This window comes from Juglans regia, chromosome 14, assembly GCF_001411555.2.
Source record: "Juglans regia cultivar Chandler chromosome 14, Walnut 2.0, whole genome shotgun sequence".
Lineage (NCBI taxonomy): Eukaryota > Viridiplantae > Streptophyta > Magnoliopsida > Fagales > Juglandaceae > Juglans > Juglans regia.
The window spans coordinates 1,269,195-1,285,064 of NC_049914.1; the positions used below are offsets into that span (position 1 = coordinate 1,269,195).

Sequence of the window (15,870 nt, forward strand, 5' to 3'; positions counted from 1 at the left end):
TCATTCACTTTCAAAACTTCTAAAATTGAATGTTTTTCTTGAATTCAAAACTAAAAAGACACGAGTGAAGAAAACCCAAATGATAAAAGTAATTATCAAACCAGGTGAAAAAAAGAAGAAAAAGAAAAGGATATTGGTATTTGCTTGTCTTTTTTTATATTTTTAAATGAACTTTTTTTTAGGAGTGACAATATATGATACGGCCAGTTAATCCAACACGAACACGATACGATAATAGTTAGTTTGGTTTAGTTTTAATGGGTTCGGGTCAAAATGAATTGATCTATTAAAATACGATTGTTTAACGGGTTGATACCTGTTATGATCCGTTAAGAAAGTTAATTACAATTATATCCTTATATCTAAAAGAAAAATTGTTAGGATTTTAATTTTGATATTTTTATTATTTGGATTAGAATTTTGAACTTATAGTTAGTTTTATGTTTTGTATAGTTATTGTGATTTCAACATTTATATAAAATTATGTTAAACTTAATTAGGTCAAACGAGTTAATTTTATGTCTATTCAATCTATTTATATAAACGGATTGAAACAAGTCAGGTTATATTGTATTAACCTATTTCGTAATATTCATTAACAAATTATGTTGTGTCAATATGTTATGTTGATAAATTATATTAAAATTTAAAATTTTGACATAATAAATTTAATCGATCGATCTATATAATATACATATACATATTTTAACATAACACTGATATTATCGATTAATACGATTTGAAACCTTACTTTTCTTTATCAAATTTCATGAAAGTTAAGATACGAGTTGAGTCTCTTTTACATAAAAGATGCATCCAACGTCCACTAGAATGTGAGACTGTCGCAGAAGAAAATGTGCTTTCGGGGTTGCCCCGTTCAAAAGTTACGGATGAAATTATAAAATAAAATAATCCTCTCTTAAATCTTTCATGATATCCCATCAACATCAACAACCTGCCCTACGAAAAAAAAGTAAAACCAAACCCATATAGATGCCTAGGGCTAGGCTATAGCCTAAAGGCATGTAGGCTGATGAAACGCTTACCTTGATCTGTAGGTCGGCCCCATGCTTTTTTTTTTTGAACTTTTGAAATTTTGAGAGATATCCAATAAAAAATACCTAAGAAAAATCCCTTTCATGTTGGTGTACAAAAGAACCAAAATCCCTTGTATCTGTCCCAGAAGAAGACTGATCATATATTATTTAAAAATAAAATAAAATATATATATACGCACATACGGACGCACCAAATCCCCTAGCTAAATTAAAAGAGAATAACGCCATTACTTACTAAAAAACAACAGAACAACCCCATCAAAATGTTGAAGCTTCGTTTGGTTATCAAACATCTCTCGATTTATTTCAATTTATTATTATAATTTTTTTAAATCTCAATACAAAATATAATAAATAATTCAATTTTTTCAAATCTTAAAATAATAATAATATTAAAAAATAATATTCTAACAATATTTTATCATCTCAACTCAACTCACTTCAACATCCAAACACAACCTGAATCGTGGGAAGGCACTTCAAGCAGCAACTTGAAAATATTTCTCTGATCCATGACATACATTATCATGTCCTTGTGCCTTAAGGCAATATTGCAAGTTGTGGTCAATAAACATTAAGTTAGAAGATGAGGTCAAAATAATAGTAAAGTGTGGGAATTAATCAAGCAATGTAATTGAGCTTATATATATCTATGCATGTAATGTTAATTTGTTGGAAGAAGTTATTAGAAGAGTATTACAATCATAAAAAAATTATATAAATAGATATTATTTAATATAATTTGTTAAATTTATTTTATAATAAAAATAAATTTATAAATTTATAAATTATATTTAATTATATTAATTTATAAAATTATTTTATGATTAAAATATTGCTCGAGTTCAAAAAAATTAATAGGAGGAATAACAAAAAGAGCGGAGGGGGGTAAGTAAATTATGGCACATCAACATCAATCAGGTAGGCCAAAGAGAGGTTTAACTTTATCCAGTGAAAGGGGATGGTAGGCCAGCTATTGGGCAATGGAGCCTCGGCTATGTAGGGGTCTGTTCTTGACCTATGATTAGACTAGCCAGGCCATATATCGTCCAACCAAAAAAAAAAAAAACCTTAGTTGAGAAAAAAAAAAAATTTAAAACAAAACCATAGTGATTTCCACCTAACTATGTTCTCCCCTCCCCTATTACTCATACATTTAAATTATAAACAGTCTATCCCACCAACTATGGTTCTAAAGCCCTTGCACATAAAGATTAGATTTTTAATATGAAATGTCCAATTTATTTTATATTAAAATGTGTTTTATAATCTCTTGTATTACATTAAGTCACATTTATTTATAATTTTTTTTTATAGATTAAGAATTTTCTTTTTTTCTCAAATTGTATTGAATTTGAGATCAAATAACATTTTATAAACTTTTTTCGTACATAGAAAAATGCAGCTGAGCTGGGAAACTCCTTTCCCAAAAAACTGTTTCAATACAAGACTCATTCCCTTCCCCTTCCTTTGTAAACGTGAGACTGTGCTTTTAACCTTTTCAATCCACTGACGTATATTTTTATTCTGACTAAATACTTGCTAAAAGTATTTATACCTACTGTTGTTTTCTTTTTTTCTTTTTTTTAGTTAGTAATCATAGTTACACAGGTTGAAAAGGCTGGATCTTCAGCGGATCGATCGGTACTAGAACTTGTAGCAGTTGGAGAAGCCTCACCATCTCTCTCTCTCTCTCTCTCTCTCTGCATAAGTAGTAGTACTTCAGTTGCTGAAACCTCTCGTAGTCCGAAAGATTATTATCATCTCAGATCACTTTCTGATTTACCTTGTAAATTAAATAGATCTTCCATAGCTTTGGATAAATACAAAAATTTTGCATTATTCACTTAAATCAGTACCATTCACCAAGGCCATATCTGCCGACCATAAGCACTAATCAAATATCCACCGCCACCACTTTTTCTTGCTGACCATATGGGCATGTTGGGCATCCGAGACCTTGTTCTCATTGCTCCGACCTCTTCCATGCACCAACAAAACCAACCCATTTCTGCTGAACATCACCCTAACCTTCCTCTACCTTCCTCAGCCGCCCTTGGTGTAGGTCTCGGCATTTTCCCGCTTTTAACTGCCACTCCATGCATCACACCCTCAAACAATGGCGTCCAAGACTGTGGCAACTCTAATAACCGCAACTGTTGGACCCTAAAGAAAGGCCAAGAACTGAGTTCCTCAAACAAAGGTGGGCTTGACGTCGAAAATGATGCTTCTGAGCAGATGTTTGAGAGTAGTGGGAGTGGTATGAGGGTTTGCAGGGATTGTGGGAACAAGGCTAAGAAGGATTGTACTTATAGGAGGTGCAGGACTTGCTGTAAGAGCCGTGGTAATGATTGTGCTACACACGTGAGGAGCACGTGGGTTCCGGCAGCTCGACGGCGGGATCGGAGGATGTCGGTGGTGGGCGGTGATGGTGATGCTTCTTCCGGGTCTTCCTCTGGGGTTAAAAGGCCAAGAATTGAGGTGTCACCTCCTAATGTTAATGCTACGTCTCATGCTTCAACATCTAATGCTACCACTCCTCGGAGTACTGGCATTAGCTCTAGCCACCAAGGTCTTCTCCATCTCCCACTCTTTCTTTCGTTGTAACAAACTTTTGTGACGACGACTCCACCATAGAAGTCTTATGATAACATTAACTGATATGGTTTATTCAACTAAAGAGCCAAGCTTTAGACAAAATGACAATTTTATTGGATTGTAGATTTTGGTTCTCATTCTCTTTAGATAATCCACGTTCCAAGAGGCTGATTCTTGGAATTGAGGCACTTGACGGATTTGGGTGTTTTTTTTTCTTTGGAATAACAGATGCAAGTTTTAAACACTCCTTACCGCGCCAAGTCCGCGCACCGGCGGTATTCAGGTGTCACAGAGTCACAGCCGTGAGTAGTGGTGAAGCCGAGATTGTCTACCAGGCTACAGTGAGCATCAGTGGTCATGTGTTCAAAGGGTTTCTCTATGATCATGGGGTTGATGATAAAAACTCGTTCCCTTCTGTTTCACAAATGCATTTGGAAAGTAGTAGTCGGGGTGGAAGGAATAGGGAGTCCTCTTCTCCAATTGTGGCTCCATCAAATGCCCATCCAGGCTCTGGCAGCTGAAGATTGCTCAATGGTATGGCCTTAAAACACTCAATAGCTTAAAATTTTCTCTTATGGTCATTGGCAGAGCAAAATGATTAATCTAGCTTGAAATAAAGATGCATCAAACGGAAGTGTTCTCCTTACTAACCTCTGGCATTTGAATGCCCTGCTTCCTAAGATGTTTAACTTTCTTCTCCCAAACTTGAGCTTCCCGTACTAGCTAGTCGCTACACTGCTTCCAATTTGTTACTAGATTTCTTTTTTAACGAGTTTAGACTTTTAATCGAGCATTAATTAATTTGAGAATGGGTGGGTCGCTATTGCTATGTCATTATACATCAATGGAGAAAAGGAAAAGACACTGCACATACCTTTTGTCTACATCCACTACAGAAATGCTATAAGGCGTTACCTTAGTGCACCTAGGTATGTACTAGGTGTTGAAATATTTAGTGGGGGCCTCGAGTCATTATTCGAGGTTCTAACCATCTGTTTGCGCATTTTTGTTTTGAATCTCATGTTTTCACTGGACTTGTAAAACTTGGTCAAGATTTTCTTAACAAGATGTTTGTGCATATCATTACTCCAATCTCATACTTTCATTCATTCTAAAACTTAGCCAAGGTTATACTCATTTAATCCCTGTATTTTCCCTTTGTGTAAGGGCACACCATTGTTTGAATTAGATACAATCTTCTAGTGCCATGATATTGTGCTTATGTGTATGTTTTCTGCAGTAAGTAGTGTGGTTAAGAATTCTGCAATTGTTAGTGGGATCTTTTGCCATGAATTTGCTCATACTGGTTCTGAAACGCTCAGCCAATCTCGGACCAAAACAATTCCTAATTAGCTACACAATGAAGCTTGATTGTCAACAAAACTTTTGAATTGATGTTGCAATTGTATCCAACTTGCTTATGGTGCACCCTGAAGTGGGTTGAGAGTGGATTTCCCAGCAATCTTTAATTGTTGGTTTTGTGGTAATAGAGCAGTCATTCGCTTCAGAAATATCATATCAGTCTCGGGAAGTCATTACTGACTTGTTGCTGATTGAAAATCTATTCATTTTGCAAAATATTTTCTCTCCTACTACATTCCTTAGTTGTTAAAACAAAGTAATGAGACTTTGCAGGACACCAACTAGAAACCGTTTGTCATATGGCAGGTGATGAATGAAATCCACCAGTTACAGGTTCTTGGTTCTGCACAAGTTGAGCATCAGAATTGGTTAATGTAAATTGTCTTCTGCATAAATATATGAATGCAAATAGAGAAAGCATTTAGCATTTAGGAGCCTTTCCTTCAGCTCTTATGTAAGAAAGCAGCATGTTATGTTGGGGTTTCATGGAGATTCCTGTATAGTTTTGGAATGAAAAAACTTGTCCCAAATGCTTTGATTCACTTTGAAATTCCGTTTCTTTGCAGCTAATTTAAACTTGTGAATCTTTAAATGACTTGCTTCTCGAAATTCATTTGAAAAAAAAAAATGGAAAAGGATATTCCAGAAGGTATTCGGAAGACGTGAGCTGATGAACATATTCCAAACTAGTGTATAGATTACAGGCAAGAGTTATTTACCACAAATACTGTTAAAACCTGGAGGGAGACTTTAGTCTAAAAGTATGGCTGCGTAACTTAGATCTTATAGGGTAATAAAACTGCACAATTGAAGATTCAAATGGTCTGCTTTCCTTCATGGAAGGGACTAGGCCACCCACTAGAAGAACAACAGCAGCATAAATGCTGTAATGGATGTTGGATACATTGATTACTTTTTTCTCTCAGTTTCCTCAATAACTCACCACAAAATTAACATACCAACCCTATGCATTCAATATATGACATTCTAGACCCCAAAATGCTGCTGGGTCTATTTGCTTCCAGCATGCTCTTTGGTGGTTTTTTTTTTTTTTTTAAAGGAACAGTATCTCAATTATATTGATAGCTTTCATTTATGGTGGAAGAAAATCGTGGTTACAGCTAAACACCTGGATGATACAAATAAGCATAAAAACAAAACCCGGGTATCAAAAACCTAATCAACCAACCAAAACAAAACATTGATCGCGTCCTTTGTTCATAACACATGCTCTTTGGTGGTTGGACGCTAATTTATGACATTCTGGACCCTCAATAACACTGGGGTATAGAATAGTTAGTTGTATTTGGTCAAGTGATGATGAGAGTCCTGACCTGCAACCTAGTTCTGGACATTCCTTCCATTTCTTTTATGACAGACCAAATCAGCGTCACAGATTTTGGGCAATCGCATGTTGCAGTTAGAAAACCATTGTTGGAAAATCTATACAGTAAAACCATTTTTGTCCCCCAACTTTTGATATGGCTTAATCCAAAGGTTTACAAAAACAACTCTTTTCTTTTCACTGACTGTATCTTGTTCTTTAACTTGCTCATCTTTCATCAAAAGCAACCGTGCCTTAGTTTGGAACAAGACCCATCTTCTATAAAAATAAAATTTATACAACAAAATAGGCCGTTTCACTCCTCATTTCCAAGCCCATGGATGAGACTCAAGGCAAGTATCGGAAGCCAACGTGTTGGGTCGGTTTGGATCTGCGGTCCCTTGCGGGGGGAAGGCTTGATTTGTGCTTTTTGATCTACTAATTTTGAACACCTGCCCTCGTCTGTACTTAAAATTATTAAGTAGTCTAGAAATACGAAGAATGAGTTATTCACACATTCTATTACAATATATAATATAATTAATATATTACTTATATAAATATTAATTTTAATTGACGTGACATTTTATAATAAGACAGGTATATTTTGAAAATATTTAATAATTATTCCATTCACGCTGATCTTAGGGTTACTTTGGGTAATAGAGAGTACTCTACTATTATTTATTATTTTTTTTATCTATTTTTTATTATTATTCACTCCTATTTAATATTTTATCATTATTTTTTTACTACTATTTACATAATATTTGAAATCATTTCACTATCTAATCGTAACTTTAAGAGAGGTTTGAATAGTGAGTTGGGATGAAAGTTATAAAAAGATATTATTAAAATATTATTTTTATTGTAAGATTTAAAAAAATTAAATTTTTTAATTAAATTTTATTTAGGAATTTAAGAAAGCTTTATTGTTTGATTTTTTTTATAACAGCTGGGAAGATGGGGATTGGGAGATTTCATTTGGGACGGGTGGACCTACCATTATGTTAAAGGCCCAGTGGCCACTAGCCCTTCAGATCGACATGGCTGCATCTATCTATCCAAAAATTTGCTGTGAATTACTCTTATTATTTTCTGGGCATGATAGATACATAGGATTATATTTATTATTCATCTTATATCTTATTATTTTCTAGTTACACATGTATATTTTAAGTATTTTCATAAGTTAATACAAAAATAAAAGTAACTCTAAACGTGAGGAGCTTCCGTTTTAATTGTTTCTTTAATCCTTTCTTTGCATGTCTTTTGTGTGCAGGTTTATTGGTTTTCTTTAGGGTTATTTTTATATATATCGTTTTGGAATATTGTAATGTTATTAAAACTCTGTTATCAGGATATTTTAGTTAGTTTGATGCCTAGGTTCTTGTGATGTATCCTCCAAGTGTCTTGATGTAACTACGATTTTCTTCCGCCACAAGTGAAAGCTATCAATAAATATGGGGTACCGTCATTTTCTTTAAAAAAAAAGAGTCCCTCTAAACGTGACATATAAACTCATATGACACTGAAGATGACAAAATCAAGTATGAAAAAATAATTTCTACCTCGTATGTAATCAGTCCTAATGAGCAACCAGAACTAATACTATATTTATAAAAAAACTGGATATGTTTTATTTTAAAATATATAAACAAATGAAGAGAATAGTTTACACTCTTTCAATAGTGCTGCCCCATTATCTCATAGTATTTTTGAACGTTTCCATCCTATTATCATGCTTATATCTAAAATTATAGTATATATAGTCATTTTTATGTATTTTTTATGTACTCTATTAATATAATTGGTTAAAATAAATATTTTATATTAAAAAAATAATATAATCAATCATATTAATAGAATGTGTAAAAAATACGTAAAAATAACTTAGCGTACAAATTTTGAAAGATAAGTTTACCCGATTTGAATTTGAATTAATTAAAGAATCATATTTCAAAAAAATAATGCAAAACGGTCCATTTGACCAAAAAGCCTGCAATGAGATGACACAAAGAGAATGTTTTTTTTTTTTTTTTAAATACAAGTCAATGAAAAAGAAAACGTTTTATAGTCACCCTTTCGAGCTATCAGTATCACCAACAATATTATTCTTTCCTTCAATAAAAGGACAACCCATATGCTTGGTTTCTCATAAAATCTAAACATGAATAGACAGAAAAGAATATACGCTTGGTCAATGGTTCTTCCCTGTTGTCCAGACTTATTGCGCTCCCACTCCTTCTCCATCAGGCTTTTACACACGCATCTGTATATTGAGACTTTCAAGCATCCTTTATTTTTGGAAATTCATGTGACAGACACCACCATTTTAAGGAGGAAAAAAAATAAAAAAGAAAGAAAGAAGAAAAACAAAAATAGCAAAAAAATATATAGTTGTCCAACTTTGGGTGAGATTCAGGACTCACTTTCTAGAAGATGGTCCACCTAAATATTTGTACATAAATTTGACTATTTTGAACTCCTCTACATTTGCCGAGAAAAAGAAAGAATCGCTCCTATACATTTTATTCGATACTCCTCACCTTCTGGGAAACTTGGATACAAAAAGAATCAATTCCAGTATAGATTTACCTTTCTGCTAAATCATTTACAATGGAAAGAGGCTAAAGAGCTCTGGTTCCAACTTTAATATATACCTTCGCTAGAACATATGATACTTCTGTAACTATAAATTAAAGATGATGGCTCGGGGAATGAATTACAGACCATGTATGTCTGACCCTGGCAGCCACAAAACACCCTCCAATGATCATGTCAATGGCCAACATAATAACATTTTGCTGTTAATTGAAGTCATTTCCTCTGAAGACCCACTATACATGGATGGCCACCTGCTGAAAGTAGGAAATATGTAATCAACCTATACCTTCGATCAAGTGTCTTCTACAAAAACTCTGAAGATGAAATCCCGAAAGCGTTTTGAGTATTGCCTTGGATCCACAGCAGAGATTGAAGTGGGGTCATATTGGAATGATTTGTATGCGTGCTCTAGCTTTTTACTAATATCATAGTCTTGTAGAATGTCGATTATACCAAAGAAAAGGATAACATCATATAAGTCTCCTGTTGGTTCTCCAACCAGCTGAGTTTCACAGTCGCTTCTTCTCTCTATCCGTTCAGCCCATGCTGGCATATTTATACCTAATTTACTGGATGCACAAGTGCAGCATACAATAAAAACAAAATGATAAATGCAAGGGGCTCACGAACCATGGTAAAAGATTTAAATGAGTCTAATACAGTATCATGAAACAACCAAAATTATAATAAATCAATAAAGATCGTATTGTGATCCAGTTGGGCAGCCATCAGCAATGTAAGCATTCAGGATTTGTTTTTAAGAACATTCTCAATAGGAGATGATAACTCGATAATTAATTTTGATTGGGAAGAAAAATGCATGTCATGGTGGAACAAGAAGTAAAAGTCTCATTATTCGAAAATATTTTGACAGGAAAACTACTTGTGAAATCAACACAAGCTTTAAATCAGTGACTAGTATTTGAAATCTTGGCAAAATGATCATAAAGTTGATGTACCAGGTAGGATCACAACGAAGCTGGTCCACTTCTGCACTAAAAAGGCAAGAGGCTCCATCATTTTGAGGGTCTCCATTTCCTGCAAGACAAGTTCATCTTTTCAGTAAGAATCCATGTCAAAACTATGAAAACAGAGATGAATTCCACATAAGACATAATCAGTATGAGGGCAACCTTCAATGGTACGGCTCCTAGGTGTGAGTGAATCCCCATGCGAAGTTTCTTGGAAGTGAAGACCAACCAATAGACTGTAGTCCATAATCCTCTCCTGTTCAAGAAATTCGCAGTCCCTGTCCACTTGCCTGCATGAAGGTAGACTTCAACTTACAGAAAATAGAATGTAAACCATACAACACTTTCAAAAACTTCTAAAAAAACTCTCGATTTAGAATCACAGAAACAGAAAGTATGGAGCAGAAGTGCCACTTTCAGAGTGTTCTATTATGAGGGTATATAAGATTGTTAACACGAGGCATTTCTTCGAAAGAATAGTTAAGGGAGTTAAGTGAATACGTACAACAATGAACAGAGTTCATAAGAGTGGTATCATGTAGCCATTATTTCCATAAGATGACATGGGCTTTTCTTCAAATATGGGGAATTATTCCCATCATAAGCATCAATGAATAATTTTACTAGATTTCCTTCATTCACTTAAGAGCTATGAGCACAAAAATGCTGATAGTAGTCACGATTATAATCCTAAACAAACCAAATTTAAATTTTCAATTAAATATACATCGTATTGTAGTAGGAACTAACACTTTGACTCCACCCCCAATCCCCCATCTCAAACATTACCATTCTCTAATACTAGGGAAAAGAAGAAGAATGAGAGAAAAAGGAAGGAAATAATAATAGAAATTGACCTGCAAAACTCCGGGAAACAAGCTTTCTGCAACCTGAATATATAATTGAGATCAAGGTCCTTAAGGGTTATTGTTGGATCGATTTCTGCCTCCGGTTTCTCAGTTGTGCGACCATGGGAAGAACCTTTCAAGTCAAACCGCTTGTGAATTGCATATTCAGCACAGAATAGATTCCCCATTATGACAAATCGTACCTGAAATGCATGAAAGTTAGCACGCCAGGATTTTCCTATTCTTTTTCATATCAAATGGGAGGTTCTGTACAGCTTGAGATTACCTTCTTCTGTGAGGCCCCAGTCAGTTTGACACAATGAAGACCATAGAACTTGGTGACTAGAGTGTTCTCAAAGGCCCGGACATGCTTGTAGTAGGCTGGGAGCATCCGTAGAAGCACCTGCAACCAAGTTGGCAAGTCATGATTTCGTCAGGAGAATATCCAGAATAAGTAGTAATAGGGAAAATATCATGTAAAATGGCTATTGGCAGCAGCATCATTCAGCAATAACATGAAAGTGTGAAATATAAATTCAAGTGGTATCTACCAATTCATGGTCAGAAGGAAAAGAAGTTGATGTCATTCCAAAATTACCCCGAAGCTAAAAATAATTTTTAATAATTAGCAAAACTCGATAATTTGAGAATTATTCAACTGTAAAGGGCAAATTCCGGATATGTAATAAAAAGCTCAGATATAGAATGAAAGTTTTTAGAAATTAAAAGTTGTGCAGGCATGTAACATCATTTGAAGCTCAATGTTTATCTCAAATTCGGGTGCAGGCAGCAGAAAAGGAACTCACTTTTACTTCTGCCTTCTTCATGGTTTTTATCATGTATCGGTCATCGTTGGTCAGGTAAAAAAAGCTTCCGCTTTTTCCAGGGGATGATAGCTCCCGAAGGGCATCATTCCCACATATTGATATCATGTAATCTGCTGGATCCACCTTGAACAAGTTCCTGAGAGTCCTGAAAGTTAAAATATGACGAACTATCAGCCCTGAATGTTTCAAGTCCAACCTAAAACAGGTATGGGGGTATCATAATGTTTAGGATGTTATGAATGAAGCAATTAGTCATGGTAACTTAGTCTGCTTTCGAATAAACGACTTGAGCAAAAATTTTGATTGTTCTGTGGGGGTATCAAAGAATATTATGTAAGTAAATATCAAGCTTTTTGTGTTCCATGTACATCTTATATTTGCAGAACTAATACAAAACATATCTGAGAGTCCACTCTCTCGTGGCAACACAACCTTGATGAAGCTATACCAGAGAAGACTAAAGAAAAAAATCCAATATCCATTTCCCAAAGAAAACTATCGACCAGGAAGTAAATCTTTCTAGGCCTGACCTGAAAACTACTGGGCAGTAGTCCTTCCATTTGAAGTCAGCCGACTGGTGAGGGGGGGTGTGCTTGGATCCTTCTGGAGGAAATTTGGTCCATACTTTTTCCTTGGGATCAAAAGCCGAAGCCTTCAAATCAAGGGTTGTCTTTGGAGCAGGCCTTGCAACAGAATGTCTGTGCTATGGCACAACGAATCAGTTACGTGCAATGGAGGTCATTATTCTGGATAAAGATTAAGCAATTTACTTCTAAGAGAAAAAGTCGGCAATATGTCAGTTTTCATACACTAGAAATCTTAAAAAATGTCTAATGTGAAATGATTTTTCAAATAAAAACTATTCTCAGATCTTATAATCCTTTCACAGTAACCCATAAATCACAAAAAAAAAAAAGTATAACAAATACTTTAGCCTCTTTTTTCCTATTATGCCTGGTTAATCTCACAGACATGTACATGAGCCAGATAATTCAAAGGGTTTAATAAAAACCCGTTTTATATTTTATCATTGTTGCCCTGCACTTCCGTCCTAGCACTCTTCAAGTTTCCTATTTAGCGCAAGAAATTTCAGAGCATTTCTTCAGAAAATTGGCATGCATTACAGGCTTACAGCATACTGCAAAATATTTGCACCAAGCCAGAGTGGAAGACTTTTGTAAGCTAAAATAGAGAAAACTAAAGACAGGAATCAACATATAAGATCAGTGGAATAGTTCAAATGACTGAAAGCCATATTATAAACCTCTGCAACAGAAAAATGATTGGTGTGGAACGTTCAAAAGATTTAAAAAGTTAAAACATATTTCATGCATTCAGTTCTGAACCAGATAAAGAAATTTGATCTCTGAATAAGGAGCTCGTAAATGCTTTGTGTTTCATTGCGATAAACAATGAGAAAATCCTGGCTTCATTTCCTCAATCCATTATGTTTGAAACTTCTATGTTCAGAAACATAGTCAGGATTTTTTTTTTTTAAAAAAAAGTGAGAAGAAACTAAAATTCATGCTAAGGCCGAAAAAAAAAGCCCGAACCAAAACAAACTACGTGAGGGAAAACTAAAGGAAAGCAAAAAGGAGTAAAGAACCAACAAATCATTAATACCTTATCCCTAACTGCAGATTGAGCATCAGCTCATAGTTCTTATGCCCTTTCGATATGGTCACCCCCTGCCTCTTCTCTGTCTTTGGTCTCAACAGCTGCGGTCCATTCCCTTTCTTAACCGACTCCTCAAGCTGAAGATTCCCCAATCCCTCAACTCCATTGAAATCAGCATCCCCATCATCCTCCCAGTTATAATTATTCACCCTCCCATCCATCGACATCCTCTTAGGCTTCACACTTCCGTCATACCCTTTCTTATAAATCGGCTGCTTCTGCAAGAACTCCCCCTCAATCCCGGGCCAATTTAACATCTTCTGAGAAGGAAAAATCAACACTTTCTCCCCAGGACAAATTTTACACTCATTCAAATCTACTTCAAAAACCTCTTGTGGATCCCAATCCAAATCCCCATCAGAATTCCCTGATGGATAATAAGTACCATTCTGGTTTTTACCATCCTTACTCCACATCCCCACATAAAAACTCCCATCCGACCACCTAAAAGTCCCGTTACCTTTTGGCAACCCATCTTCCCAAAACCCATCAAACCTATTCCCATTGCTCCAAATCATTGTCCCATTCCCATTCATTAATCCAATCCTCCACTGTCCAATATAATGGTTCCCATTCTTCCACTGATACTTGCCTTGCCCATCCTGCAGTCCACGCCTCCATTCGCCCTCGTAATAATCTCCATTGACAAAGCTCTTAGTCCCTTGCCCATGCTTTAAGTTCATCACCCAATAACCTCTGAATGTATCCCCAGACGAACCCGTGTAAGTCCCTCTCCCATCCATGTATCCTTTCTTGAACTCACCCTCATAGGTGGCCCCAGAGGGCCAGCTGAACTTGCCCTTGCCCGTTGTCTTCCCTCTGTGCCATTCGCCGACGTACATGCAACCATCTGTCCAAAGGTATTTGCCGTGGCCATGTGGAACGTTATCCACCCACTGTCCAGTGTAGAAGTCGCCATTGACAAGGACTTTCTCGGCGTGGTAGACTTGGCCTGGACTAGGCTCGTCGTCATCGGCATGTGCCACGGACATGGTTGTTCTTTTCTTGGCTAGCTTGTGATTTGCGTACTTTTGCTTACGAGGCCTTCGCAATGCCAACGTTCTTGCTGCTCGCTCATACCTCAGCCTCTCTCCACTTCAGTTTTCTTGTCTCTTCAGGTTCATCCATCGACACCCAAATCATGAAACTCTCTCTCTATCTCAATTTGTTATCTTCAGAAGCAGAAAGGACATTTCTTAGACAAACCCAGGAGGGTGCAGAATGGAGGGAACTGAGAAAATGACAGAGACAATAACAAAAATAGGAATTTTGTTTGATGCGGGCTTTTATGTTCTCTTGGTGTTTCTGGGTTGGTGTAGTGAAATGGCTGTTTCGGATTTTGTCAAAACACAAAAAAAAGTTGGAGGTGTTAGATTGATGACAAAAGCAAAAAAAAGTGGTTCGTGCCAATGACGGCCTTTTTCTTTCTTTATTGCTGCGTATATTTTTGTTTTTTTCTTCTTTTCTTTTTTTTCTTCTTTGTTCTCTCTTTTTGTCTTTTTCTGTTTCTTTCTTTGGTTTGGGTTTGAACAAGAGATTCAACACATTTCTCTTTGATTCCGGATATGGCTCCTTGAACTACTATCAGACCAAACAGTTGGAGGGAGGAGGAGAGAAATGGTTGTAGCGCTGTGATGTGTTTTCCATTTTTAGTGTCACATATAGACCAAACGTCCATGTTTTTCTTTTTTGGAAAATACTATATCCACGTTAGATCTTCTATCGAATTTCTTTTTTTTTTTCATAATATTAAAGAAGTGTTTTTAAATGAATTTTTTATTTTTTGATAAAAAGTTAAAAAAAAAAAAAAATTCCCTTTCGTTGAGAATTCTATGTAAGAATCTTCTGGTGTAGCATCATCTTTTTTTCCTTTTTGTTTTCCAATGCTGGTTTAGCATTGATGTCCTTGCATTTGGATTCAATTACACATAGCTCCAATTTCCTTTAAAGAATTTGTAGTTTGGCACTTCCAATTAGCCTTTAGATTAAAGTGTTAAATTCTGTAAGACTTTCTAAGACTTTAGACTGTTGATCCTAATTTTCTAAAGCACATAAAGGAATTCTGGAAGCTTGAAAATTATGCTAGAGTTTTAGGGTTATGTGAATTCTTTTGAAGAAATAAAGTAAAAGAAATTATAGTTGCAGTCGTGAGTATGCAAACGTCGTATAATCATTTTAAAAAAAATGAATAAATATGAGATCTATATAAAAAAAATATTATTTTTTTTAATAGTAGATTCTATTATTTTTTTAAATAACTGCATGATATTTACGCATTTTATAACTATATATAATATTATTCGTAAGATAATTATGGTAGGGTGGTAGATACTAGATGGCAAAAAGCTAAAAACGAAAGGGCAGAAGTGAAAATTAATCAATCTTAGAGGGGATGTTTCTTAAATATAGAGGGCTTGTAAACTTTAACCGTAAAAATCGTCTCATAATGGTCCACTATCGTGCAGCCTAGTATTTTTTTAGACAAGGTCAAACCCCCAATCCATCCTAAATACCAACAGTCCCACAAAAGCTTTTCGTTGGTTGGATCCAAAGCAGGCATGAGTACCTGTCTCTTGGTAACTCATGATTAAGCCATGA

General features: G+C 35.3%; 2 protein-coding genes across 5 annotated transcripts; one reads left to right on the forward strand and one right to left on the reverse strand.

Annotated features, from left to right (window-relative positions):
• Nucleotides 1-2,610: 2,610 nt before the first annotated feature.
• LOC109012318 (protein LATERAL ROOT PRIMORDIUM 1) lies at nucleotides 2,611-5,568 on the forward strand. 4 transcript variants are annotated; one of them, XM_018993886.2, is made up of 3 exons: nucleotides 2,611-3,630; nucleotides 3,885-4,190; nucleotides 4,897-5,568. In XM_018993886.2, exons 1-2 carry the CDS (start codon nucleotides 2,994-2,996, stop codon nucleotides 4,175-4,177), a joined length of 930 nt encoding a protein of 309 aa, XP_018849431.1. In that variant the 5' UTR covers nucleotides 2,611-2,993; the 3' UTR covers nucleotides 4,178-4,190; nucleotides 4,897-5,568. The 4 variants fall into 4 exon arrangements, with proteins under 4 accessions (XP_018849431.1, XP_018849432.1, XP_018849430.1 ...); XM_018993887.2 differs by having other exon boundaries at nucleotides 5,292-5,568; XM_018993885.2 differs by having other exon boundaries at nucleotides 2,612-3,630; nucleotides 5,325-5,568.
• A 3,188-nt stretch (nucleotides 5,569-8,756) lies between these two features.
• On the reverse strand, nucleotides 8,757-14,721 carry LOC109012314 (phosphatidylinositol 4-phosphate 5-kinase 6-like). Its single transcript, XM_018993880.2, has 8 exons — nucleotides 13,219-14,721; nucleotides 12,126-12,293; nucleotides 11,575-11,740; nucleotides 11,055-11,171; nucleotides 10,778-10,971; nucleotides 10,083-10,210; nucleotides 9,909-9,987; nucleotides 8,757-9,518 (listed from the first exon to the last, which is right to left on the reverse strand). Exons 1-8 carry the CDS (start codon nucleotides 14,262-14,264, stop codon nucleotides 9,242-9,244), a joined length of 2,175 nt encoding a protein of 724 aa, XP_018849425.1. The 5' UTR covers nucleotides 14,265-14,721; the 3' UTR covers nucleotides 8,757-9,241.
• Nucleotides 14,722-15,870: the final 1,149 nt, after the last annotated feature.

What these genes read in the sequence shown, in the direction of transcription:
- LOC109012318 (XM_018993886.2), top strand. Translation starts at nt 2,994, where the DNA reads ATGGGCATGTTGGGCATCCGAGACCTTGTTCTCATTGCTCCGACCTCT. An exon ending in CATTAGCTCTAGCCACCAAG is followed by an intron (nt 3,631 to 3,884) that starts GTCTTCTCCATC and finishes TTGGAATAACAG; the next exon opens with ATGCAAGTTTTAAACACTCC.
- LOC109012314 (XM_018993880.2), bottom strand. Translation starts at nt 14,264, where the DNA reads ATGTCCGTGGCACATGCCGATGACGACGAGCCTAGTCCAGGCCAAGTC. An exon ending in TACTGCCCAGTAGTTTTCAG is followed by an intron (nt 11,741 to 12,125) that starts GTCAGGCCTAGA and finishes TTTAACTTTCAG; the next exon opens with GACTCTCAGGAACTTGTTCA. An exon ending in CTGGGGCCTCACAGAAGAAG is followed by an intron (nt 10,972 to 11,054) that starts GTAATCTCAAGC and finishes CATGCATTTCAG; the next exon opens with GTACGATTTGTCATAATGGG.